A 27,919-nucleotide genomic window follows, 5' to 3' on the forward strand; every position below is an offset into this window, starting at 1 on the left:
GACTCCTTATGCCCTCCTCAAATCTGGGTTGCTTCTGAGTATGCCAGAAAATACTTATCAGTCTTCTTTTGCATATGTCTTATCTTCACCTAAAAAGTTTTTAAATGTAAACATCACATTGTGCTTTGTAGCTGTCAGCTGTGAGGAAGGCATCTTGGAAATAATTTAAATTTAATTGCTGAAATACATTTTCTTCTTTCCAGTAACTGTCTTAATAAAGCAGAGGTGAGGAGAAGAGGGAGAAGAATAATATTTAGTCCATAATTGCAACTTTTTTTTTTTATATAAGGTTTCTGCTTTTTTTTTTTTTTATGGAATAAAAAGATAGAGTTAAAAGTGATCTTTGGAGGTTATGTAGTGCAGTCTTCTACTCAAAGTATGGCTAATGCTAAAGATAGATCCTGATGCTCAGGATTTGGACCCCTAGGGTCTGAAAATGTTCATGGATGGAAATTCTGCAGCCTCCTTGGACAGCCCTTCACCGTGCTTAACTGCAACCAAACAGACATTTTCCGTCACATTTGAAATTGAGATGTCCTTTGATGTCATATTTTGACTGTTTCATCTTGTCCTTTGCCCTGATTTTTTATACTTCTGAGGAGGGTCCAGTTCAGTGTAACCTCCAGAGACCTGAAGGTAGCAATCCCCACTTAGCCTTCACTTCTCAGAAGAAGCACAACAGTCCCAGATCCTTGACCCTCCTCCTATGCCATGTGTTCCAGCCCCCTCCCTTTCCCTTCTTTGTCTGCTGGATCCATCTGATATGCCTTGGGTTTTACAGAGAACGTGGGGGACTGTTGGTACTGGAATTAGACAGCATGAAGGGATATATACTGAGGCTTTCAAATTAATAAAGATTAGTAACAGTGCCAGATAGCCTTAAGAAATGGTCTTTTACAAGATCTGTGAGAGGGTTAATTCCTAGTTTCAAGCAGAGCAAAATTCTGCACCTTAATTTAAGATGCAGCAATATTAAAAATTTTAGCAACTCAACTGAGATTGCCTTTTTGTCCAGTATATGTCGTGTAGAGACTCCCTGCCTTATAAGGACATTGTAATATTCTAATGTGCCTAAGGGTTAAAAGTGAAACAAGGTAACCATAACCAAAGGTTGCAGAAAGCAGTGTCACTCTCATTTTACTTATGATTATGCTGGAATGTGGAGAAAGTACAGGACCTGCTAAATTCTGAATAAGCAATTCTCAAACTGAAGATTTGCAGACTTAGATCATTGTTTGCAGGAGTGTAAAAGCCTCGTGAAAACTTATTTTGGTCTTTAGGGGTTTGTTTCTCTCCTACGCTCACTCTCTTTGCACTTAATAAGGTCCTTCTAAAAATTTGGGATTTTTTCATCATACCTATAAGACTGAAGGACTGAGGAAGAGAGCAGGTAAGACACAAAAGTATTATAGAAAAGAGAATTTAATAATAATGTTAAAACCAACTAAATTTCTGCTGGGTTTTCATAACTCACTGTCTACTTTTTTGTTGTTTTATTTAAAACTAACCTATGAAACATGGCATTAATAGCTCCTCCAGCTGATCTGTGCTAGACAAATGTTTTCAGTGCACTACAGTGTGCTGTGTAAACTCTTTATAGCAGTAAGGTGCATAACTGTTTTGTCTAAGATACCAGCGCTACAGGGCAAGAGAAAAATGAATTTTAGAAGAAATAAAGATAGGGTACTAAACTAAAAAATATCAAGAGTCCTCCAGCTCAATATGGAGAACATGCTGTATTGGGCGGTGGTCCTTTATGTTCCCAAAAAAACCTGAAAATGTGAATGGGAAAGAAATATTGTAAGTTGAAAGATCTAGAGAGGGAGGTTAAAGGCATATTGCATGACCTGCTCAAGGAGCTTCTGCAGGAGAGGAATAAAACTAGAAAAATGTAGCAAAACTACCCCATGAAGGATCAAGAGCATAAGTGCCTTTCCACCTATAAAGATTTGAAAATAGTGGTGTCCTATACACCAGAACCGAAGCACGTGCAGCAGTAGCCCACTTACCCAGGCTACCCAGCCATTATCTGTAGGTTACCATGAATTACCAGAGCTGACATCTAAAGTCACAAGCTGCAGGACACACCTGGGCTGGGAGAGTAATTGTACCTTCAGAATGGCAGGCTGCCTATCCTACCTGCTGAGGGCTGTGCTATGAAACAAACTAATAGAAAACAGTGTATTACAGGGCTATGTCCTTTTAACGATACTCCTTATATATAATGAAAATTATATTCTTCATTTTCCCTTTTTGTGTCCTAATTTTTTCTCTACCTTTATTTTTCCAGTTAATACAAATCCATATCTTTATTTTTTCTCTTTGATGTTTTAAGCTATTTAATCTGATTTTAGGATCAGACTGCCCTAGTCACTAAATAAGTTCTCTTACTTCTTTAATTGTCTTCAACACACTTCAACTGTCTTTTCACCCTGAGCTGAAGCAGTGTTCCACTGTAACAATCAAGCCAGAGTTAAAGGTCAGCTCGTGCCTTTAGCACAGGTCTGTACTTCATGGACTCACAGAATGGTTTGGGTTGGAAGGGACCCTAAAGCTCATCTCATTCTGCCCCACCTGTCATGGGCAGGGACACCTCCCACTAGACCAGGTTGTTCAGAGCCCTGCCCAACCTGGCCTTGAACACTTCCAGGGAGAGGGCATCAACAACTTCTCTGGGCAACCTCTGCCAGGGCCCCACCACTCTTACAGTTAAGAGTTTTTTCACAACAGCTAAACTAAACCTACTGTCTTCGTTTAAAACCATTCCTCCTTGTCCTGTCATTACATGCCTTTGCAAAAAGTCTTTCCCCATCTTTCTTCTAGGCTCCCTTTAGGTACAAGAAGGTGCTATAAGCTCTCCCTGGAGCCTTCTCTTCTCCAGGCTGAACAACCCCATCTCTCTCAGCCTGTCTGTTCAGGAGAGGTGCTCCAGCCCCCTGATCATCCTTGTGGTCCTTTGGACTCACTCCAGCAGGTCCATGTACTGCTGATATTGGGGGCCCCAGAGCTGGACTTCCTCCAACAGTCTGCTTGACTTGGAGTTTGGATGGATGATCACATACCAAGAGGGGTGTGTGTGTGTTACCTGGGCCATCTGGTTAAGCCTGCTTGAGATCAGTGTTGCCTAAACAAACCCTGCTGTCTTGACCTGTAGCATGTCATGTCATGTATGTACAGCAATGCACATGTTATTGCCATTAAATTAATTATTACCTTGCAAAGTCTTGGATCATAAATTACTTGATCTGATTATGAAAGCACTGTAATGTTAGGAAAAGCCCAGTACAGAGTCTTCTGAACTGGCTCACCACAGCTCTCTATACATAAAGTAACCAAATGATCACTGGCTTACTTTTTTCTGTGTGTTTCCTATCTCCTCTGCAAGGTTCAGAGAACCTCTCCAAGGTTTAGGTACCATTATTCATCCAAGTCTGCTAATGAGTGCATCTTATTAGTTATTATAATGTCTTGTGCATTACCACAAGTGTGTGGTCCTTTCTATGGTGCTTCTCACTTAATAAAAACTCTTCCAGATTATTTTCAGATCTTTATGGTTCCCTTGCCTTTACAGTCAGGAAACTGAGATTAACACAGATTTAAGCCTAAATTTTCATTAACTTTTGTGTGGGCGATTTGCTTTGCCTAAAACTTGCTTCAACATATTTAAGTGTTTATGTTTCTCCACATGGGTTATATAGGACTGGTTCTATAATATATCACTGTCCTCCTGATGGTCTGTGCTAGCTCTTCACTCACTTTTTACTGTGTAACACATGGAGCAAAGCAGGGGAGTAGTGCTTGCATTGTCTCCTTGCATACAAATGTGACCCAAAATACCAGCTTGTAGCAACTGAGGGTGCTGAGCTCATACTGCTTACAGAAGGTATTGCTTTTCAGTCCATTTACTTCTCACCTCCATCCTTTGTTGGAGATTTTAGTACAGAATCTGTTTATTGAAGGGCTGAGTGGAATTAATGCCTTTTTCTGATTACTTTGGCAAGCTGAAGTCTGCAATCTCTTTATTATCTCAGTCTTTATTCTAATTCACATAAATTGCAAATAAATGTTTATTGAGTTATATTTATTGAGATTTATTGAGATTTGGCTGGTCCTTGGTATCTGAGAGTGTCTTCCTATCCAATGCAATTCTCACTTTGGTGAGATTCTCCAAGCAAACTTTATCCTCTTTCAGCTCTTGTTTGTCCTGTGCAATCCAACTCCTCTTCTGAGATCCCTTTCTGAATATGTAAATGGCTGGCCCCTGTTTTATTTTCTGCCACCTTGCTCAGTGCAAACAGACAACAACATTATTTTTCAAATATCTTATTGTTGCCTTTCGGACTGCCAAGGCTGACTGATAAGCAGTGATTAAAAACCAGTTTGACTACATCACTGGGTGATTCTGCACATTGCTTGGAGCTGTGAGATGTTGTGGGTACTGAGTGAGCTTCTCTGTGTTGCCTGTGCTCTCTGTATGCCTGGCTTTCCTACTCTCTTAATTGCCCTTGAAGCTTGACAAGAGCTACTTTGCCACCAAAGCATGCAAGTTCCCTGGAGGATTTATCTTTGGGGAAATATAACCTGAATGTGTCAGCTTTAACTCAACTTGCTTCATGTGAGCTAACGGGTAAAAGGAGTGCATGTTAGTTTATCAAAGAAATTAGAAAATGCACAAGAAAAAGAAACTACAATTATACACAAAAATCCTACCTATGAACATATTTTTTCTTATGTTCATGTTCTGGCTAACCTAGTCTTCCAGCAATGTCTCCAAAACGGAGCACGCAGAAATGTCCAAGCATGTCTCTCCTCTCTCCCCTGTCCTGGAACACTGTCTACAAACTTCCATTATGTTCTTGAGGTATATGTTAAAAATATATCTTGAGGATGTGTTAAGGTGATTTGTACCTTAGGTAACGTTTGACACATTTGCTTCTTCATTGTATCATGTCAGGTATTTTTCAGAAACCATGACAGGGCTAAAAGTACCATAGATGGCATGAGATGTCAAAGTGCATTTTCTAAGCCACTTTTTTTCCTCTCTATCAATTTTAGGAGCTCCTGGTACCAAATCCACATGGGAGATGGGGACTAGGACATGGGGAGTAGTTTGTGAATGTAGCAAAGCAGGGAAAAACAGTAGCAGCAAGAGTATCCTGATACTTGAAATAATCCAGATGATACAACTTTTAAAGAACCTCCTACATCTACTCTTTCTGGTAAAAACGGAGCTTTTTGGATTCCTGAGCAATGGGATTGATCAGTTTTAACTTGGATTATTCCAGCTGTTCCTCTATCTAGACATATCAATAGTACTGTTAGTGGACTTTACTTTCCCTAACAAAGTACTTCTGTAAGTCAGTGTTAAAGTGATCCACCCATCACCTCCAAGCATCACAGCAATAAAGGGAGTGGAGCAAAAGTCACTGTCAAATACACTTAGTGGAGTTTGCTCATGAGTGAGACACCCATATATGTAAATACTACTGCTTCAGCTCCTACTAAGACTGGACTCCAAAGTCTTCTTACAGTATTGTTCTTTCTATACCTGGTTGAATGCCCTTTCCTTATACTTCTGGAGCTATCATGGAGCCTCCTGTTCTTTGTTATATTTCTGGAAAGGAGGCAAAGGATACACCTCTCACTTTCTGTGCCTGTCAGTAACTGAACTGTGAATGTATATATACTTTTTGTGTCTTCAGGGTAATGCTGGACTGGTGCTTCTGTGCGCTAGTTTTGACTAGGGCAGAGCTAATTAGCTAGTATGGAGCCGTGTTTTGGATTTGTGCTGAACACAGTGTTGATTATATTCCATACCATATAGCATCACAATCAGGCTATAAAGTTGTGGGGAGAACAAAAGGGGGGCATTCAGAGTGATGGCATTTGTCTCCCCCAGTCACTGTTACACATGATGGATCCCCATTCTGGAGATGGATGAACACCTGCCTGGTCACGGGAAGCAGCAAAGTAATTTCTTGTTTTGCTTTCTTGTGTGTGCATCTTTTGCATTACCTATAGTTTAATAGGCAATACTAATAACTTGCTAGACCATTTCGTCTTTATCTCAACCAACGAGTTTTCTCATTTCGCTGATTTTCTCCCCAATCCCGCTGAGGGAAAGAGCAGCCAGACGGAGCTCAGGCACTTTGGCGAGCAAAGGAAGGGGAAGAACAAGAGGAGATATGCGTTAAATACTCGCTGCAACTTAAAATCAGAGGCTGCAATGCCAGCCGCAGCGGAGAGAGCAGCGATACCCTCTGCCGGCAGGGAGGCTCCTCCGGGAATGCCACCGCAGCCGGTTAGGTTTCGCAGAATCACAGAATTATTCCCTTTCGGAGATCATCCCCTCCAGTCCCCCCGCCACCACGGCACGGTCACCTGGAGCAGGTGACACAGGAACAAAGCGTCCAGGAGGCTTTCAATGTCTCCAGAGGGGAGAGTGCCCACCCGCCCCAGGCAGCGGCTCCAGAGCTCTGCCACCCCTCAAACCCGACGAAGTTCTTCATATTGCGGCGGGACTTGCTGTGTTTGTGGTCATTGCTCCTTAGTTTATGGCCATTGCTCCTCGTCCTGTCGCTGGGCACCACCCTCCTGGCACCCGCCTTGGAGATCTTTACGTGCATTAATGATTATAATTAATTTACACGCATTAATGAGATCCCCTCTCAATCTCCCCCAGACTAAACAGGCCCAGCTCCCGCTGCTCTTCCTCACAAGGCAGAGATGCCCCACACCATCCTCATCTTCATGGCCTCTGCTGGACCCCCTCCCGTGGTTCCCTGTGCTGAGGAGCCCAGAGCTGGACACAGCACCCCAGCTGCGCCTCACCGGGTCTGGGGGTGCGGGTCCCCGGGTGTCCCGTTCCGTGACCCGGCGCGCCGCGTTATCAGCGTGCTCGCGGTGACCCCGCCCCGCGCCGCCCATTGGCCGCCCGCGATCACCTGAGCACGCCGATCCCGCCCTGCGCCCCGCCCCATTGGCCGCCGCTCCGCCAGCGGCGGGCGCCGATTGGCCCCGGCAGCCGCCGCTCCGCCGCCCTCCCGCCGCGCGGCCCCGCCCCCGCCGCTTCCCTGCGCCCCGGCCTCCGCCGCGTCGGGATGAGCCGCGCTTCCCCATGGAGACCAAACGGGCCGAGATCCCCAGCAGCGTCCTGGACGACCTATGCAGGTACGGCCGTGGGGCGGGGGGCGGCCCCGGGGCTGCCGTGCCGCTGCTGCCGGAGGGCGCGAAGGGCGCCTGACCCTGCCCGCGCCCGGGCGCGGGGCCCGGGATGCTCGAGACGCTGAGGGGGTGCGAGGCCGCCCGGGCCGAGGGGCGGCTCTGGCCGTCCCGCGCCCGCCGGGAAGCGGAAGGGCGAGACTCGGCCCGTTCCCCCCGAGCCTGAGGCTCCGCCCTCCCCGTGGAATCCGTCCTGGAAGGGCGGGAAGGCTACCCGCGGCACCCTCTGGACCGGGTCTGGGGCTGCTCCGGCAGCGGGCCGGGAACCGGGCGCACGGGGGAAGTGGAAGAACATTGTTTGTGGGGATTTCTTGCGCGGTTTGGGCCGGAAAAGGTAAAGCTGCGTTGGCGGTGTTTGCGCAGGTGAAAGAAGAGCTGGGAGCGTGGGGCTGGCGTGACGTGTAGCCGAGCACTGAGGTGGTACTCAGTGCTCCGAGGTCTGGTTTCATTGGAAGGGGGTGGGAAGCTTTGGAAGGGGTGTCAGGGAGTCCCTTCTGGTGAGTTACCTCTGCTGGAAGGGAACGTGCCAGCGGGCGGAAAGAGAAGAGCCACAGGGACACCCTTCGGTGTGAAGCTGCCCTCTCCTGCTTGTCCGTTCTTTCAGAGTGAAATGCTTTTCTTGTTCCAGGGGCTTTGCGTTTGGATTTTCATAAAGCGTGGATTCTCTAAAAGGGCCAAGTTGCGTTTTCGCTCCTACGGTCTCAACTTCTGATGATCTGTGGTGTAGCCCTTAAAACTTTGTAATTTGTCTATCATCCCCAGAATGTGATGACACAAACTGCATGTGATATTTAGCATGAAATAATCCTTCTATTTTACCACCTCCAAGGGACTCCTTGTGAGGTATTTATGTAAAAGAGGGAAAGATTAGTGAAGAGGAAAGATACTTCCTGTAATTACGGTTTTCAAGTGAGTGATAATGTTTAGAAGTGAGAATACCACAGGAGGGTAGAACTGTCCTGCTCAAGTATTGTTTTGCACTTGTCTAATGCAAGAGTCAGAGTTTCTGATAGACATGTAAATTTTCAATTCCCTAAATCTGGCCTCTGAAGCATGTTTGTGTTTCCATTGTGTCTCCTTTGGGCTCCCTGCAGAGAGAGGAACTTGCCTCTCAGATCCCGTTCACATATAACACAAGATTTAAGACTTCTTCAGAAAATCCAGAGAGGAATTCCAGTTATTACAAAACTGATACAGCCTATTAGTGTCACTTCCGTGGGGTGACTGATAGAAGGGCACATGAGTGTTTGAATCTTACATTGTAATAGGATCAGTCCCAGTGTCTTACCGTGTTTCTTTGATATACTGTCATCTTCTGTCTTAAAAATGGTGTTTTGTATTGTAATTCTGTTGATGTTATAAACGTGTTATAAAAATAGCTGTAGTTTCCTACATTCTTCAATCTATATGTGATATTAGTGGGAATTTTGCTAGAAAGTGATTTTTCCTCCTCAGTTACTGGGTATTGTTAAATAATAAGTTACAGGTATCCACGTCCGTTTTTTTCATGCTACCTTCTGCTATGGAGTTGTTTAACTGAGTAAAGAAGTGGATGTGCAGAGACTTAATGTGGGTTTAGCAGCTTCTTGAAACTTCCTTTGTCTTGTAAACAAGTACTTTTACCCTATCTTTTGACTTCCAGACTGTGCTTGGTTCACCTTGCTCAAGTGGCCAGATGCTCACCCAGCCACACAGCAAAAAAAAAAAAAATTGAAAAAACGATTTTTCTGCATCCTTGTTTTTTCCCAGGGAAACTTCATGTCAGCTTCATCCTTTAATTCTCTACTCTCCTCTACCTCCTCCCCTGCGAGCAGCTCGGGATGGGCAGTGGGGGTTGTGGTCAGTCTGTAACACATCCTCTCTGGGGCTCCTTCACTCTTATGCTTTGCCCCTGCTCCAGTGTGGGATCACTCCCACGGGCTAAGGGTCCTTCAGGAATATCCATCTGCTCCAGCACGTGATACTCCACAGGCTGTAGGATGGACATCTCCTCTTCCTTTTTCTTCTCCAACTTTGGTGTTTGCACTGCTGTTTCATGCTGGTTTTTTCACTTCCTCTGCCTGTCTGGCATTTTTGTCTTTATAATACACATCCCCACAGGCACCACTATCTCAGCTGCTGCCTCCAGCTGTGTCCCACAGTGTATCCAGCATTAGCCCATCACTGCCAGCACCTGGCAGCTGCACCTAGAGATGCCTGTTTTAGCTCTTCAGTCACTCCAAGAAACTTAGAACTTAATTACTTACAAGTAATCATTGTACTTGGCCTTGCTATTGTTCTCTAAGCCTAATCCCTGGCATATTCTTATTTTTCTTTGATACTGCTGCATATTTTATCTTTAGATTTATGTTCAGCTGCAGTGCTGGGGCAAGAAAATATCATCAAGTAGATGTAATGTAGGCTTTTAAGTTTTTATCTTTTAGTTACAGCAGCCTTATAGATAAGAGCAGAGCCTTCAAAAGAAATTGGGAGTGGTAGTGCCAATTGAAAATTGGGAAGTGGTAAAATGTTGATGTGAATAAGGATATTTATGCAAGGGAGAATCATAGAGTGCTTTGGGATGAAGGGACCTTAAAGATAATCTCATCCCAGCCCCTCTGCCAAAAGCAGGGACACCTTCTAGACCAGGTTGCTACTGAACACTTCCAGGGACAGGCCATCCACAACTTCTCTGGGCAGTGTGTGCCAGTGCCTCATGACCCTCACAGTGAAGAATTTTTTTCCTGTTATCTAAACCTTCCTTTTTTCTCTTTCCCCCTTGTCCTGTCATTATGACATAGTAAAAAGCCCCTCTCCAGCTCTCTTTACCCCCCTGACGTCCTGGAGATTAGGCCTCAGAGAAGACTTGCTCCAGCAGGTCCCCATCCTGTTTTATTGGGGTTCCAACAGCTGGACACATTGCTTCAGGTGAGGTCTCATCAGAACAGAATAGAGGGTGAGAATCACCTCCCTCAGTCTGCTGTGCACACTGTGTTCCTTTAAAAGAATGGGCTGGGAGCTTACAGTGTCAGCTCATGTCAAGATTCTCATCCACCAACACCCCAAATCCTCCTCCCCAGAGCTGCTCTCCATCCTTTCTCTGATTAGACTGTGTTTACATTGTGCTTGGGATTGTCCCAGCCCAGGCACAGTGCCTTGCACTTGTCCGTGTTGAAATTCACGAGGTTCACAGAGACTCCCTCTCAGGCCTGCCAAGGTCTTTAAGGGTATCTGGCCAAGGCCCTTTTTCTGTGTGAAAATTGGCTAGGAAGATGAGAAATAAAAGCATAATAAATAAATAAAGCATGCAAGGCTACAAACCCAGCAGAAGAATGATAAGAAGATGAGAAATCCATAAATAAAGCATACAAAGGCTACAAACTGAAAAGAGGAATGATAAGGAAGGCAGTAGCGAAAACCAAACCTGGCCGCTGGTTGATGGGGGGGTATAGGAATGTTCATTCCAGCAAGTTTATCTGAGTGTGGACCTACTCCTGGAAAACAGGAAAAAAGTGGAGGAATCAGAATGAAAAAATATTTAGACACAGACTTAAGAAATCAGAAGTAGACACAATGACATGAAACAAACCTGTTAATTGCACTAATTGACCAACTAGCAAGAAACCACAGGCATCACTCTCAGGAATATCAGCCTTGGCTTTGTATCTGGTAGGGCTTTAGACCTGCGGGGATCCCACACTCTGGGTTGAGAGGAGTGCCACAGGAGAGGAGAAGCAGGGGAGGACAAAGGAAGGATAGGCAGAAAGGGGTATAAAAGAGGCTGGCCGTAAAACTGGGCAAGTTAGTCACTTCTCTGTCTGAACCTTCTGCCCAAGTGTCACAGACTGTCCTATCTTACATCTTCTTAGTAAATATTTATTTTTGTCTGGATAATTCCACTCTCTACGCCCTGTATATGTGTGCTTCAAGGATGAAGCGAGAGCTGTTGATGGGAGCTGGGCAAGGGTGTCAGCTGCTGGAGTGAGGGAGCAGATCTCAGTGCCATCCACTCCCAGGAGGTGGTCTCAGCTCCCAGTGTCTGGGATGGCAATGTAGAGTGTCCTGGGAACCAGCTTTTGTGGTGGAGGTGGTGTGAGTGAGGGCAGTGAGGGGCAGAGCACCCGCAGCTGCAGCAGGACTGTGTCACCGCCCATGCGCTGGGTGGGAGGGGACAGGTGCCTTCCCCAGACCTGTGGTGCGCGTGTTCTCTCTAGCAAACTTCAGACCGGGCCATCTGGTGGGGCAGGACCTGTGAAAGGGGTGTGAGGGTCTGGGATCTGGGCAGGGCTATGGGGTGGAAAAGGAGACCTGTGCTGGTACTTGGGGGACCTGTGAATGTGCCTGGAAGCTTGGGGAGTGTCAGGTGTGCGCCTGCAGCAGTGACCTTCTGCCTCTGTCCTTGGCCAGACTGCCTTAGAGAGGCACCTAATTCTGAGATCCTGTGACAATTCATACTTGTCAGATTTTAATTAAAGATACACTGTTTCTGTTTAGACCAGTGATATTATGCACTTTGGGAATTCAGCTGGTTGCACTCAGGAGCTCAATGTCAAAAGATCTCCATCAAATTATTTAAGTTCAGTGGGGTGTACGACCATAAAAAGGAAGTTCTCCTTTTGATACAAATACATAAATAAATAAAGCTTCTTTTGCTTTTACTAAAATGAGCTATCACACAGTGCTGCTTAAACTTTTATCTCAGTAACTCTGTCTGTGTGCCAGTATCTGGGCTAAACCCAGATTCAGACTGAGGAAATTTGTAGGATCATATTGAATTTTAAAATCTATGTAAATTAATAGTTTACTGTGGTTTTAAGTGAATAAATATAACTATGTTCAACTTGTATCCTGAAAAAAATAGCATTGAAATATCTTATCAGAGTTTGCAGATGTTCTTTAATGGACTTGTAAAAATGCTTTCATTTTTGTAATACAGTGATTTAAGTAGGTTATCTTCACACTTCCTGTTTTCACAACAGTAAATTTACTTAGTATATTGTAATTGATATTTCTGAAAGACCACAATAATCCATTTTCCTTCTTAACTTTAAAAGCTGTATTTTACTTTGCGAAAACTTTTTACTGTCCTTTTGGAACATGAGAAGGATCTGGAGGTCTGTCGGTATGTGCTAATGGATCAAGAATTGTACTGTTGCAATGTTTTATTGTTAGCTGTATTTAAGTCAGTAGATTTGGCTAATCTTACTCTTTTTCTTTCCTGGCAGCCGATTTATTTTGCACATTCCAAGTGAAGAGAGAGACAATGCAATCAGAGTGTGTTTTCAGATTGAACTTGCCCATTGGTTTTATTTGGATTTCTACATGCAAAACACACCAGGATTACCTCAGTGTGGGATAAGAGACTTCGCTAAAGCTGATATCCTTTTTATTACTCTGATTGTTTTCTGTCTGGTGGTAAAGTGCAAACTAAATATTGTTAACGATATTTCACAGTATGATAATGTCAGTTCATGTGTTAATGATTAAAAGTTAGTATTGCTAGGTATGTGATGTTACTGAGTTCACTGCTTCCATAATTTTGTGGCACCCACAAAAGGGGTGTTTCTTGGACTGCTAAAGAACTATGGAAAATGGTCCATTTCTGATGTTTGAGGATTTTTCTTATGGTGGGACTTTGCATGCTAGGTTGGTTTCAAGGGTGAGCTGTTGATGCTCTTCAAACTGAACACCGCAGTTTATTAATTTTCAAGTAACTAGTAACATAAATGTTAAAGTAGTTGAAGGTGGTATGTGTTCTGCCATGGGCAGTGGTATATATTTGTTGGAAGTTTCTGTAGAGTAGAAACTCCTTTTTACTGAATTCAGATGGTTGCCCTCTGCTTTTTTTTTTTGCTTACAAGGGCTGCTGGAATGTGTACTATCTAGTTCTTGCTAGAGAAAACTTTGTGGCTTTCATCCAGCAAACGTTTTAGTTTTAGCCTTGTCCCATATGTTCTTGATCTAAGATTGAAATATTGCTTCTAACTTTGAGGATAATATTATCCATGCTTTCACTACACAACATACTTATCTGTTAGTTTCTTAATATATATTTACTTTGAAACACTACAGCTTTTAACAGTAAACTGTAAATATATGGTCATATCCTGTTGGTCGATGTTATGCTGTTATTTTATATATGTTTTTAATTAAAAATGTATTTTCAGACCAACAAAATTCTCCTAGTAATTGTAGGCAGTGCAGAAGAAATGCAGTGTAATAGATGTTATATGTTCATTAATATTTCCCTTTCTAGCCCATATTTGCCACGAATATTAGTTCTGCTGCAGTGTATTTTTAAGTATTCTGCTGTGGAGTGTTTTTTATTGGTAGTATCATATATGTAATTTATAATATTAATACTTTGATTAAGGACTTAGAGATTTTCTCTCAAAATTTTAGAATTATAGAGGTTGTTTATATTTTCTCTGCATGATGAGTTTTGATAAAGTGTATTAGGATTTAGATTTCTGTAACTATATGTCATTAAAATTTTTTTTTTTTGCATAATAAATACTGAAGATAGGATTCTATGCCATAATCTTAACAAATGATTGTGGCAAAAATGTATTCCCATTTATTTCAAGCACAGGAAACTGATTTTTTTTCTGTCTTGCTCACTTAAAAATTAAAAAAAATGTGTTTGCAAACAATACATAGTCAAAACAACTGTTATGGGGTTACTCTTTTTCAAAATTACCTTCCCTCAAACAATCAGCCTTGTGCAATCTTTTTTGTTTGTTGGTTTTTGGTTGGTTTTTTTTTTCATTTGTTTAGATTGCTTTGTATAGGAATTGCTGAATTACTTGATGCACTCTGATTTTCAGTGTTTGGTAGTGGATTATTTGTAATATTTTTTTACTTCCAAGAGAATCTATCTTGAAAGGACTTAGGGGAGGGAGTGTTTACTCTAAATATCTTTTATATTTGGTATGTACTTTGGAACTGGCTGCTTAAGTTTATCTTCCTTGACAAGCTGCTATACTCTTCAATCACTGCCCCTTTTTACTGCCTCAAGGTGAAGATGTACAAAAGGTTTTAGATGAGTGGAAAGAATACAAAATGGGAGTGCCAACCTACGGTGCAATTATCCTTGATGAGACACTTGAAAATGTAAGTATGGAAATAGTTGTGAAGGACTGTCTAGAGGGAGGGATGGTGTATGCTGGCAGCAGTAATTCTTTGTTGTTTACATTTTTCTTCTGAAGAAATTTACATTCACTGTCAGATTCGCAGAGATCTGACAGTTACTTGATATTGGTGGCTATGTACAGAAATATAATATGTGAGTCAGTAAACACACTTCTGCATGCTTTCCCTCTGAGATTTTATTTTTTCATCTGAGTTACATGATTCTGTAAAATATTTCACCATTCTTGCTACAACACAGAAAACCTAATGGTTTCCTTCCTTGAGGCTAACATATTCTTTTGGAGAACAAGGGGATGGTGGAGGGAAGACATTTAATGAAATTGGTTAGAACACCTGCATGTTTGACAGTTGCGTTCCCTTGCATTTTGTAGGTTCTTTTGGTTCAGGGCTATTTAGCAAAATCTGGTTGGGGATTTCCAAAAGGGAAAGTAAATAAAGAAGAGGCACCTCATGACTGTGCTGCTAGAGAGGTAAGTTATATCAGCTCCTTTAAGCTAAAGAAGTGAAATTTTGCTGAAATCGGGATATATGTGTTGGGTTAAAAGGCACTTTACTTAGGTAATCCTGTTATTGAAATTGTGTGAATCAGTAGTCTGTTATTGCATTCATCTTCTGGTGCCTTTCTGAGTTCCAAAATGGTAATCAAGGTTGAGGTTATATATTAAAATAAAACCAGAAAATTGTTTGTTTTACATTCTTTTGCACTAATGTGCTAAATGAAGTGAGTACTCTTTTTAAAGTTCTCTGCTGAACTGTGAATTTATATTTAAGTATTACTTGTGGTGCTTGGGAAATCTTATGTAATTTATGACTTTTGGTATATTAATTTCAAGGGTCACCATAACTGTAAAAATGTGGAGAAATGGGAATTTAGCCTATGTACACTGGTCTGTGTAAAGAGGCTAAAGAGCTGAGTTGGAGGTTGTAGAATGTAATATAAAAATTGTGCAGAACTTTTCTATTTTTCAGTTATGGTATTTTTCAGTTATTTTCAGGAACAAGAATCACTGTATATTGCAAGTAAAATCTGAAACATAAAATAATCTGTATTTATTGCTCCTGGAGACCTAGATATGTTGTGAAGCTGCATATTTAAAATGGCCTGTAAAAGAACATTACTGGTACAAATTCAGTGTTCATTCAACTTAATACATCCAGAGTTTTTGAGAGAGAAAATTAAGATGAAGGAAAGCAGTATGATGCATTTAGTGTTCTTCAATTTGACTGAATCAGTATCTGAGAAATCACAGGGTTTTGGGGATTTTTTTTGTTTTAAGTATACCTATCAAGGATGAACTAGACAGCTACTTCAAGAAGGAGTTGCATGAAGTGTATCTTCCTCTTCAAGTTATGCCAGCAAACACATTAAAGGGAGCACAGTTACACTGGGGGAAAAGATATTTTGACGATGTTGTTAATCTGAAAAATCTGCTTAGATTTCACTAGTGATCAGCACTATTACCATCTTTATTCTGATACGTTAGATTGTCATTGTGGATAGACTAACAATTTATTTTATATCTGAAATAAGTCTTTCAACTTCTTTCACTGGAGTCGGGACAGATCTGAAACCATAAGCTGCATCTGTGTAAAATCTAATTGAAGAGGTTTTCACTTGGCAGTGCCTACAGAGTTTAGTAGTACCTCAGAAGTTGGTGAGGACTAAGACCCATGCATATTAATAAATTGCTACATGTAGGTGTAATAGAAATTGTTTCAACTTGTGAAACAGGTTTGCAGTTTCAGAGAAATTTAAAGCATGTAGATCCTTTTTCTGAGCAAACCTCTATGTGTAAAGATTTGTTTTTCTCGGCAACTTTCATGGATATATCTGAAAAATAGTCCTTCCTTTGCTTGGGGTAATACGTTGTGTAAAGGATAACTCTGAATACACACACACTAATTTCATCAAAATACTTCACAGGTGTTTGAAGAAACTGGATTTGACATAAAAGATTATATCTGCAAAGAGGACTACATTGAGCTGCGAATCAATGATCAGTTAGCACGGCTGTACATCATTCCTGGAGTTCCCAAGAACACCAAATTCAACCCCAAAACTAGAAGGGAAATTCGGGTATGTGCTACCTTGTCTGAACCTGTAGGAACTTTGCAGAAGTTGCTTTTTAAAGCCAGAAGTGTGTAAAATAATGAACCCACTAAGCACAATGAGCACTGCTAGGTACCAGTGGCATCTCTGCATTGTAGGGTTTTGTGATGACTTCTTTCAGCTCAACTGCAAGTCTCATACTTGAACATCTGTCTGACATCTCCATTCATCATGAAAAGACAATAGAGCATGCTGCTAAAATACAATTCTCCTCTTCTGTAGGTGGTATATATATTAATAATTTCATATTATTCCTAGTTACAGATGCAAATGTAGCTATGCATTCTTAAGTTGTAATTATTAGTTGGGGACATGCAAAAGCCTACATATCAAAAGGACAAACTAAGGATTGTTTTCTTTCTGTCATGTCTAATACTTTCGGATTTAAAAAATAGTATATTTTAAGGAGGAAGTTGAGAAGGGGACAGAAAAAGGGAACTATTTTGGATGTACCATTGTGTACCACTGGGCTTTTAAAAGGTATTGTGAAAGCGAAAGACCAAGGCTCAGGCAGCAACTTGTTGGAACCTTTGTCAGTGGTATCTGTAATCTTTGAGGTTTGAATTTTTTCTCCCTTTATGATAGTTCAGTTCAAAACAGCTATATTTCCATGCAGATTGTGTCACTAAACAGGGCATCTTGCTTTCTAAATAAACAAAGTATTTGAGTGGACAGGACTTAATTTCTTAAATTCGAGACCTCTTTTTTAAAAATATGACATAAGACAAAATTTGAGTTTTTTAAAAAATATACAGTAAATATGGTACTTTGTAGAACACTGACCATATGTGTGGGAATGTTGAAGAGTTCTTGCAATGACAGAGTTTTGAAGTTTTGTCTTCATCTGATCTAATGCCACCAGGCAGGCTGGTTTTGTACTCCCTGTAGAACTATATTGAAGACTTGCTCGGTTTGTAACTTATTTCCATAATTTGCATTTTGTTTGGACCTGAGGCTTTCTGAGTAGATTCTGTGATAGCAAATCTCATGTGGGTTCTTCTACACTGTCTGTGGTCAGAATTCCTGATTTTGTTCCCCATTCTGCTGTATACAGTTTTAACTATTAAAACTATAACATATAAACAATAACACAAATCCTATCCTATTGCCATGTTTTTTTTCTTTTATAACAAAACCTGAAACTTTACTGTCAAGCTAAACACCCTTCTCACTTTTGAATGGATGTTGGTGGTCCAGTATTGATCACACTTTAAGTAAAAAGTTTTTGAAAGTTATTCAAAGCCTGTACATTTATTCATGGCATTCTTTGTGCACTGGTTTGGTTGGTTTGTTTATGAAACTCTTATTCAGACTTTAGTTGCTGATTAATATCTTTCATATTTTAGGTGCGATATCATGAAATTTTGTGCTGTACCACCTGCTACTGTAGTGGCAGTCGGAAGAGTTAATTAACCTTTTGTGAAAAATGCTGTTGTGGCCCGTTAATTTAAGTCTTCCATGGTAATTTTTTAATTAAGGGAAATAATTGTGGCTGATAAACATTTGTAAAATTCTGCTACGGCTACAATAGAGGGTATTTTGATTTTATTTCTTGTTTTTCTAGAATATTGAGTGGTTTTCCATCGACAAATTACCATGCCACAGGAATGACATGACCCCAAAGTCCAAGCTGGGTTTGGCACCTAACAAATTTTTTATGGCAATTCCCTTCATCAGGTATGTTTGAGATGAGGCAAATGCTAGGCCAGGGTCTTTCAGACAACTTTAAATTCTTTGGATTTGTTTTGGTAAGTAGATCTTGTTGTACTACTCCTTGCTCACAGGCCGTTGAGGGAATGGATTTCCCGAAGGAATGGAGATTCCTCAGACAGCGACAATGGTTTTTCATCTGCAGGGAGCACACCCTCTAAGCCCAACTTGGAAAAAGCTAGGTAAGAACCAGGTCAGTTTAACATCTCTATATTCTTTCTTACAAAACACTGGTCATACAAATATGACAATATTATACAATGACAATTATATACAATACTGCTTGTCCTTTTCTCTTTCTCCAAGGATTTGTGTTCCAGTAATAGGTAAATAACAGAAAAATCAACATAGATGTATATCATAGACTTGTAAGGAAGGTGAAAAGTTAATTAATGTGTTGATACACAGGTGTCAGAACTGGGATTATTTCTTCAGTCTTGTTTATGGGAATCAAAAAAAACCAGATGCTAAAAGCAAGTAGATAACTTCCAGTGCTTCAACCTCAATATTTTTGGCCCTTCTTCACAGGAAAAGTAGGACTCCCCAAAGCAGGACTGTAAACTAGTCTAAGAAGTGCTAGATAAAACCTGTGGGAACCAGTAGGGGAACATGTCCTGCTGGCTTTAGATTCAGCTGAGTGAAAAGTGGTAGAGCAAATGTTGAAACCTGTAGTCCCTATGAGAGGACTTAATAATTTGTGCCAGGGCAACACCAACACTGAGAACAACAGGACAAATGTTAATGTGGACTTGGCCTCTTGTCTGTGGAGAATGCAAATGATAGTGAGCACTATTAGAGTTTCCATACAGGTTACTTAAGATTGTCTTCCATATTGTTCTCAGTAACTTTTTTCATATTTGTCTTCTGCTCTCAGTAGATTTGAAGTTGTGTTGTAACCTGTCTTTGTTTTCCTGTACTAGATCCAAACTTCGCTGTAGTCAACAGGTGTTTACAGATGGCTTTTCAGGAGAGCACTTGGTGAAGCCAAAACAGCCACAGAAGCCATATAATCATCCTGAGGTGTCTGAAGTTTTGAAAGTAAAGGTAGGTTGTTTGTTAGGCAAGCATATACATCTGGACTATTTAAAACAGATGTCTTTGTTCATAAGGGTCTCCTCTCTAGGACAAAACCAGTGAATTTCATCTCCAGAGAATGCAAAAATAGAGTGGGGGAATACTCTTGGGAATTTTTTGATTTATCTCACACTAGGAGTGGTGGTATGAGCAATTGTGGTGTTTCATGTAGAGATAGTAATTAGTACTTGCCATTTTGCTGGTATCTCTCGTATATCTATCTGCATCAGTGCATGGAAATTCACTGAACTCAATTAATTGTGAAATAATTCTCTCATATTGAGTGCAAGAGAGAATGAGTAACAGTTGATAGCCTTGTAGCTTGAGTGTATGTTTGGTTAATTTCAGTGGGCTTCAGTCTTTCTGCAAAAGAGAGTGTTTACATGTTTTGAAGTTACTTGGAGGAAAGTTTTAGTTACTAAGTAGGAAATGTCAATGCAATTATGTCCAATTCTGCCATTTAAACTCTTCTCTCTACTTGTTTTGGACTTAACAGCAGAGTCAAAGTGTGAGGAACAATGGCAGAAAGCAAAATCAAGACACTTCCAGCCAAAAGAAGCGAACAAATGGACTGCACAGTCAACCAGTTAAGCAAAACCATACCTTGGTAAGAAACATGCAGTGTCTGTGTCAGTAGTAGGTTCCAGTAATGCTTAACAAATGTCCAGGGCAATGTCCTGCTGAAACAAAGTAGAGTGCCTATCTATCAAGAGTATGTTTGGTTACAGTATTTGATCCATGTTTGTAGATGTATAACATTTCTTACCTTGTATGCATATACATCTATAAACAAACATACTAAATTTCAAAGTGTGCATTTTAGAAGTAATTTTAGCCGTTGGAAAATTTGTCAGCTGTTTCAGTACACAATCCTGCAGCTTTCCCGGTTCCTGTCATGTAAAAGCCTTCTGTGATCTGTACACATCTTATTTATTCACATGTGATGTCTTACTGTAAACATGGGATTTTGTCATGAAGCACTTAGAAAGTGGTGATGTAAATACTTATTATTTCCCTTCTCTCCAGCAAGAAATGTTGAGACAGACTTGGCTTGGATGCCAGAATCTCATATAGTTTTTCTATCATACAGTACAGCTGGTTACAGCAGTTTGTAAATTCCAGTTTCACACTGTTTGTGTTTTATTTTCCCTTGCAGTTACTAATTGTGTTTGTCCACTTCTCAATGGAAGCTGACTCACTGGGCTGTGCTCTCTCTTATAGTGGAATGTCCTTTTGATTCTCTGTTTTTTATGGCTCTTCAGTATACTTTGTTGACTCTTTTGCAGCAGTGAGCCCCCAGATCTCTGTGCAGCTCAGCTGGCTTGTCCAGACTTTAGTTTCTCTTGTTTACAGGCTTTAAACTAGATTCTTCCCATTCTGGCTTGGGTTTATTGCCTTCTTTCTCTTACTCATGTAAACATACAGAAATGGTAAACTTGTCCTAAAATCCTTACTGCAGCAAGAAATTATTAGTTATGTTAGAGTCTGAGTGTCGAAGAGTGAGTTAACTGCCCAGAAATTTAGATGAATAGGAAAAAACTGTAATGGTAATCTGTAAGATCTTCGTGGAGATAACTGTTAATGCTCCACAGTTACTTTGCAGGCTTTTCACAAACTTTTCTAAATATTTCTCTTTTCCTGTTTCACTTGTGTTTTCATGATGGTCAGTCTTTTGAAGTTTAAATATTTGGTGTCCAGTGATAATTTTCTGATGGAACTTGAAGGCCAGGAAAATCCTTATTTGCAGAGAGTGCAAAGAGCCGTATTTTTTTGTATTGGTGTACTTAGAGCACCAATACCTGGGGTCAAAGCAGTTCCTCCCTGGAGAGTTTTGAGTTTGTGTCTCTAAAGCATGTTAATTTAATTGGCAGTAGCAGCATGTCTGCAGATACATTCCCCCTGCCTCTTTTGGGACAAACTCATTGAAGAGTGGGCTTATGCATGCACAATGTTGATTACACACCATCATATGCAAGACCCTTCTGTCTTAAAACAGTTAGAAAGTATTCAAAATTTTCCCCTAAAAGTCTGCATGTTAGAAATGTTTTAGTGACTGTTAAAAGGTTGCATGATTCTGAAAGACTTGTGGATTTAAAGCATGTTTGCTACATCAAGTAATGTGACAGAACTAATGCTGAGTTAGAGGTAAAATAATTCAGACGTGAGGTGTGTCAAAGCAAACTAGCATGCCTGTTAGACTATGCTTTAATATAATGCTATTTCTTTATCAAAAATGTGTAATGTATGGTCATTCTCTTCACCAGAAATGTGAAAAAAGGCTTAATCCTAGAAGACTTCAAGATAACTTTGAAACAGGCAAGTGCAGTCAGAATTTTCATCCACTGTTCTGTGCTACAGGCTGAAGGCACCTGAATAATGATGATTGAGGGCTCTTCCTCATGCCAGCTTTCCAAATCTTATAAAGCCATGTTTTTCAAGGTAGTCTGAGGTTTTGTTTGTTTTTCAATGAAAAATATACCGTTTCATGTTGGTCTTGCAATACTTCTCTTTAATTGTTAAGACTGACTGATACACCAGGTGGCTGAGTGAAAAAGTAACTAAAAGCTAGTTTAGAAAAATAGCATCTGAGTCAACACATTGCTGGTAATTGAGTGTGTTTTAAGGCTTTCTGTCCTGCTTGTAATAAGCTGCAGAAGAGTGCACACAGTTCCTTACTTGCCGCTCAGGAAACAGTGCCATGCCATTTCTCCTTGTTAAGAAATGGCTATTGAGAAATGAAACAGTATTATATGTGTAAAATATGTGTATATGTATGTGGCTATTAAAAGTGTTTCCAGATTGCAGTGAATTTGAAGATTCATGTCAGCCTCTAGACAACCTGTAAATGTGGCTGGTTTGAGTTACCTTCTTCTTCTTCTGTTTATGACCAAACATACAGGTTTTTTTGTAAATATTAATTGAATGTATTTTGAGGTATGGCTTTATACCATTGTTGTTATAGATACTTTTATTGGCAACTTCCCATTTAGAATTTGTTTCATACTTTTGTCTCTTTGAGCAGAAGCAGCATACGAGATGTGTTGCTCCAGTGAAGACGCGCTGCCAGAACATGTAGATGGATATTCTGTGGCATGCAATGGCCATTACAAATATGTTTTTTCATCAAGAGCTTTCTTGAGTTTCAAGTTTGACCATGATGCCATAATGAAAAGTTTTGACCTCTGACAGCAAACGTATTAGGAATAAGAATCAGACTTGCCTGTTGCAGTTGAGGGGGTTTCTTATCCAGCCTTACTCTTTCTCAGGAGTTTTTTATTTTGTTTTGTTTGTTTGTTTTTAAATGCAATGCAGGGACTGACTGCTGGTTTGGAAGGGTTTGTTCTCTTTGCAGTATGGGAGTGGCATAGTCAAGTGTTGCACTTTAAATGCAGTCTAGCCTTTGTCCACAAAAGTACCTTTCCAATGTTCAGTTCACTTGTTCCTAGCTGTGCATTAGAGGGCATTCTTTTTACTTGTGTTTTATTTTTTTGTGGTTTAAAATTTTTTTTAATTGTAACTTGCTGTGTGTTTTGTAGAATGTCATTGACTTTTTTTTAACTGTTGGGAGTATACCAGCTTGCTAACCTTTTAACTGTTCTGATGTAAATTATTGGACTTGTTTGTCATTATTTTGTAGAACATTGCAATATTACGCAGTGGCAATGAAACTAATTCTCAGAGGACACTTCTGTCCTAGTGATTTTGAAACCAAGTTGCACATTTCAAACCTAGTCTCAGCCTGTCATCCTTTCTCTGTACTGATTGTTTGCCCCAAATACCTTCCCTCCTTCACACTGATAGTTTTTGTTGGCTGGCAATCATTAGTACTTGAGTCAAATCTATAGCATGTTGACTTTTTGTACCTACTTTTCCTTGATCTTCAATAACGACACTCAAACTGGGTAAAACTCAGCCCTTCAAAGTGTCCAACTTAGCTCTTGTGCACTGCCCACAGCTGCATAAGAAGAAGTTACAAAGCAGCTGCTTGTGAAGAAAGAGAAGCTTAAACTTGTCTGTGAGACGTAACTTGTGTAGAATTTATACTGAATGTAAATAAGCCTCTGTAGATCTCACTGAGGAGGAAGGCAGGTGCATGGGTAATAGAGGCATTGTGTGACACTGAACAGCTTAATCAGGCTTCCAATAACTATTCCAAGGGTGTTCAGTATTGTATCCTGTGCTGTTGTCCTCAGATCTCTTGTGTAGTGTATCTGCTCTGTATATATCCAGTAGTATTGAATTGCACTTGCAGTTAGCATTTAAATGATCTAGCCTCAGTCATTTTCAGCTACAGTGCTTTCTTAGGAAAAACATGAAAGATGGGGTGGGGATGGAAGGGAGGAACAAAAAACCTGTAAGAGCTGGGGTGATGGGCTGTTACATCACCTGCAGGTCAGTGGGTTTTGAGCATCTGTGTTGCAGTGGAGAGAAATGCACTGAAATAATTTGTCACAGCAGCTTGTGATAGCAAGCATGTCCCAGATTTAAAAATGGACTTTTCTCTAGAATAGAGGTAATTGATAACTTGATAGGTTGAATGAACTACACCCTTGTAGTGTATCTACATGCACTGAGTTTTTATGCAACTCATATGTCATCCAAAACCAAAATCCTGGTCTTCCTTCAACCACCCTACTTCATATACCCTACCTAGTGTTTTCCTCAGAAATAGCTTTAGAACTTTCTCCTGGTTTATTCACCTGCCTAGTATCAGGTGGTTTGGAACTCTAATGCTGTAATAATTTTGGCCATGGGAGTGTTCAACTTCTGTATCAGTCAACAGGAGAAATGGACTACAGCATTTCCTCCTTCTGGAGGACAAGGGTTCTGAGGGCCTTGTTTTTCAAGACCAAATTGTGAAATAGCTCTATCTAGCTTTGACTCACTTTTTTTTTGTTTTTTCTTAAACGTATCCAAAGGCCATACAATAACAAAGAAGAGTAATTGAGAGGGTAGGATAATGCTGGAGGAGGTTATGTTATTCAGCTTCAGGTGAAAACTAATCTTTAGTTACTTCTTTGTGCTATTTTAGTTGATTTCCCAGCAAAAGTGCCTTTACTCATGGTGAGGCAGAAGTTTGTATCATATCCTGAGGCTGCTACTGCCTGTGGAGCTCACAGGACTCTCCTAAGGCATAATTAAATAACGGGCTGTGGAAATCTTTTTATAAATAAGTTGACTTTTCAGATAAATTAGTTATAGATAGTGCTCTGTGAAATAATGGGGATGTTGATGAAACAGTGAACTTGGAGCATCTGTCATCTGTTTGGGAAGTCCTGTCCCAGGCAAGAGGAAGTCTTTAGAACAATGGAAGCATGTTCTATGAATAGGAGATGCTGGCTGCCCTCTGTTTACTGTGTAATATTTTTCTTCTTAGTGAAAGGTTGGTTCAGTGTAAGAGACATTGGTTGCTTCATTAAGCAGCCCAAAGTGAAGCTTATACATATGTCATTCATTTTAGTAAACCTAGCCTTAATGTGAGTTGCAAATAAATGTGATAAATATGCAATAACTTACTTTTTTGTATAAGGGTACAGTTTCCTGTAATAGCATTGCTTTCTGCTTTCTTAGTAAGGTTTATCCTAAAACTATGTAAATGTGGTGGCATGTGATCCACTTGGTGGGCTCCAACATGCCCTGCACCGTGAACATTTTGTTTACTGTTGTTTATGTTCTTATTTCACCATCCCTTTATAATTGTATTTCTAAGTTTAGAAGTACTGTTTACATTATCTTCCATAAAACAGTGAAGAAATAGCAACTGAGATACAGGCTTTAGTTCTGTGAGTTTTTACTGTACAGGAGCTAGACGCAGGGAAATAGGAATTGTTTGCATGTCTGTCTTGAGAGCTGGTGTTGAGATACTTGAAAAACAAACACTGTCAATTTGAGAATGCTGCCATGTTAGGGGTTATTCACATAATGAATGGTCAATCAGTGTTCTTGGAATCAACTTGCAGAATGAACAAATATTTAGCAAAAAACCCTACAGCTGTGCGGTGCTAGGAATCTGGTACTAGTGTGCAGTTCCTAGTACTACATCAACTCCCTGCTTTAGCATGAGGTTTTTAGCACGTCTCCTCAGAGTGCTTCTATACTTTGACCTTGGACTGAAGAGTGGCCTGCCCAGTTAGTTAAGTGACTGAAGTGCTGCTGACTTCAGCTCCTTGATGCACATCAATCATCCAGCTTTTGAAAGTAACTGTGTCTTGCATAGTTTGAAGTCTGGCAACAGTGGTTCTGGGAAGGAGAGGGGGAAATAGCTTTATTTATTGTACAATCAGAGTATTATTTTTTAACACAATATAAATTCTTTAGGCCAAACATGCATAAATTGTTTCTAATGAAATTTTGGGCCTGATCATTGTTCCAGGCTTCTGTGCTGTGCTTCAATCTTCCTGAACTAATTTGGTGATTTGAGAACAGTAACTTAGTGATTTTTTTCACCTACCTGTGGCAGTTACAGATGTAACAGTTCCTTTTAAAAACAAGGCAGGCTTCGGGTCTGGCTACTTCTAACATACTTGCTCTCAGATTGTAATTTCAGATAAGAACGAAGTTCTTCCAACCTTTACTTAATGTGGTGATTTGCTTTTGCACTCATGCCATTGTGGTGTGAAGAGCAAAGAGTCTACATTAAGAATCCAAACTCCAATATCCTGTGGTGCAAGACAGCACTGCTGCTCCGGGGGTAACTGGCTGCCCAGTTGTGGGGTTAGTGGGCTGCTTAATCCTCAGATACTTGGGGTTTTGTTACAAATTCTGAGCAACAGGTTTCTTTTTCAGAGGTAAAGCCAGGTGCCTTCATGTTTGAAGTTAGGAGGTTATATTCTAAATATGTTAGTAAGCTCATAGTTATTGAGAATTAGTAGAATAGTCTCTCTTGTTGATATTGATTTCTGTAAATAAACCTATTTTAAGTCTTGCACTGTAAATGTTAAATAATCTGGTGCTTATACACAACTTCATAATTTCAAATTGTTTTTGTTATTACAATATTTCACCTTTTGAAACAACCAAAATTATTTAAGATACGGTAAATTTATACAAACTAACTGAAGGTGCTTTTACAGTAAATTAGACTTAGAAATTCTTCCATAATAGGTTTTTGTTCATATGCATTTATAGCAATAGTGTAGTCAAGAATGGAAATAGGCTAAATGCTAGTATTTGCACTGTTCTTAATCCCATACGTAAGCACTGATAGATGCGGTAGGTTTTGTGCTGTGTGTGCATTTCACTTTTTCATGTATCTTGTGAACTTAAAAGGAAGTCAACCTTAAACAAGAATGACATTGGCCATATTCAAGATTGTACCAGAGGAACTATTCCAGATTGGTAGCAGTACAATAAAACAACATACTTGGGGTTTGTCTTTCCATTGAAAATGTTAGGTTTGGCAAGACTTAACTTTTTGTACAGATTCAGCTTTACAGAAACCCTTATCTTTAAACTGTTCTTAGCTCTGGCTGCTTTTGGGAAGTCAAAAGTGTCTTTGAGTCCTCCATCAATTCTTCCAGGAAAAAAAAAATGCTTCCTTTTAAGTAATTGTTAACAGTTCAGAGAGTACAGAATGTTTAAATTTGGAAAGGTCTCTATGTATTGTACTGAAAACAGAGTATTTTGTAATTTCTCAGCATTTATACTGTTGATCAGAAGAACTAGCTTCTTGTTTCCAGTATGGGTTACAGTTCAGTGCCTTTAAGAAAATGATTACAGCTCGTGGAGCATTAATCATTTTAAAGTAAGGCATTCATAGCTTTTTAAGAAAACACATCCTGCAAACACAGTTCTCTATGATACATTTCCAATGGTGAGAAGAACTCTGCAAAATTTTTTAAGCATGTTTGATCAAAATTACTAAACTGTGGGGATGAAATTTGTATCTTACTGGTTGGGTACATAATTTTGTTATGCAGAAAATGTATGGAAAACTGCATGATAAAGAGCTCTCAGCAAATACTTCTCACACCAATACTTGCAACAGAACTTTACTGTGTCTGCATGGCACTGCACTATGTGGAAGTTTAACTTCATCCCTGAGGAGCAGTTTAGCTGGGTTTGCAAGGCACTTTTACCATTAAAAAGCAAAACAGACCCCCCCCAGAAGGTGTGGGGTTGTTAATTCAGGCAGAATGCTCTACTGGTGTTCATGTTCCACGACCCAGACTTGGGTATTGCTTCCAAACGATGACACTTTTCAGGGCAGCACTGCATGCCTCACAGAAAACAGGAGCCAGTGCTTTGTGCTGTGGCTCAGGCATGAAGGGTTATGTCTTCCTGTTTGTTAAAGCTCAAGAACTCGATCTGTTTTCCTCTTGTGTGTAAGTGGCACATCGTGCTCATTAAGAAGAAAATATGTACAGCTAAAGAGTTAAAATCATTACAGATTTTATACAACTTCCATTATGTTTTTTGAAGAAAGTTTGCATTAGTCAGGTCTTCAATTGTATTAAGTAGAATCTGTAACTACCTGTAACATCTACTGTACTGACGATTGTGATTTTGTTTGTTATAAATTGATTCAAAACTGAAGCACACCATTTAGAAGACTATGACTAAGTTAACATTTTCTTCTATATTGTTATTTTTTCCTCTGTAAAATTAAATTACTTTATAAATAAACGTATTGAAGTAATGAAGTATGAATATAAGGATTGCAGTTCATTGTGG

General features: G+C 40.2%; 1 protein-coding gene across 4 annotated transcripts; it reads left to right on the top strand.

Annotated features, from left to right (window-relative positions):
• The first annotated feature begins 7,017 nt into the window (after nucleotides 1–7,017).
• Nucleotides 7,018–27,888, top strand: DCP2 (decapping mRNA 2). 4 transcript variants are annotated; one of them, XR_011684234.1, is made up of 11 exons: nucleotides 7,018–7,170; nucleotides 12,426–12,577; nucleotides 14,186–14,313; nucleotides 14,724–14,822; nucleotides 16,277–16,429; nucleotides 18,027–18,139; nucleotides 18,247–18,354; nucleotides 19,093–19,216; nucleotides 19,743–19,853; nucleotides 21,511–21,685; nucleotides 22,269–22,397. XR_011684234.1 is itself a non-coding variant. In XM_071456497.1 (11 exons), exons 1-11 carry the CDS (start codon nucleotides 7,118–7,120, stop codon nucleotides 22,430–22,432), a joined length of 1,257 nt encoding a protein of 418 aa, XP_071312598.1. In that variant the 5' UTR covers nucleotides 7,018–7,117; the 3' UTR covers nucleotides 22,433–27,888. The 4 variants fall into 4 exon arrangements, 3 of the variants coding, with proteins under 3 accessions (XP_071312598.1, XP_071312599.1, XP_071312600.1); XM_071456497.1 differs by having other exon boundaries at nucleotides 21,511–21,562; nucleotides 22,269–27,888; XM_071456498.1 differs by having other exon boundaries at nucleotides 19,746–19,853; nucleotides 21,511–21,562; nucleotides 22,269–27,888.
• The last annotated feature ends 31 nt before the right edge of the window (nucleotides 27,889–27,919 follow it).

This window comes from Agelaius tricolor, unplaced genomic scaffold, assembly GCF_023055355.1.
Source record: "Agelaius tricolor isolate 1412-34295 unplaced genomic scaffold, bAgeTri1.0.p SCAF_59, whole genome shotgun sequence".
NCBI lineage: Eukaryota > Metazoa > Chordata > Aves > Passeriformes > Icteridae > Agelaius > Agelaius tricolor.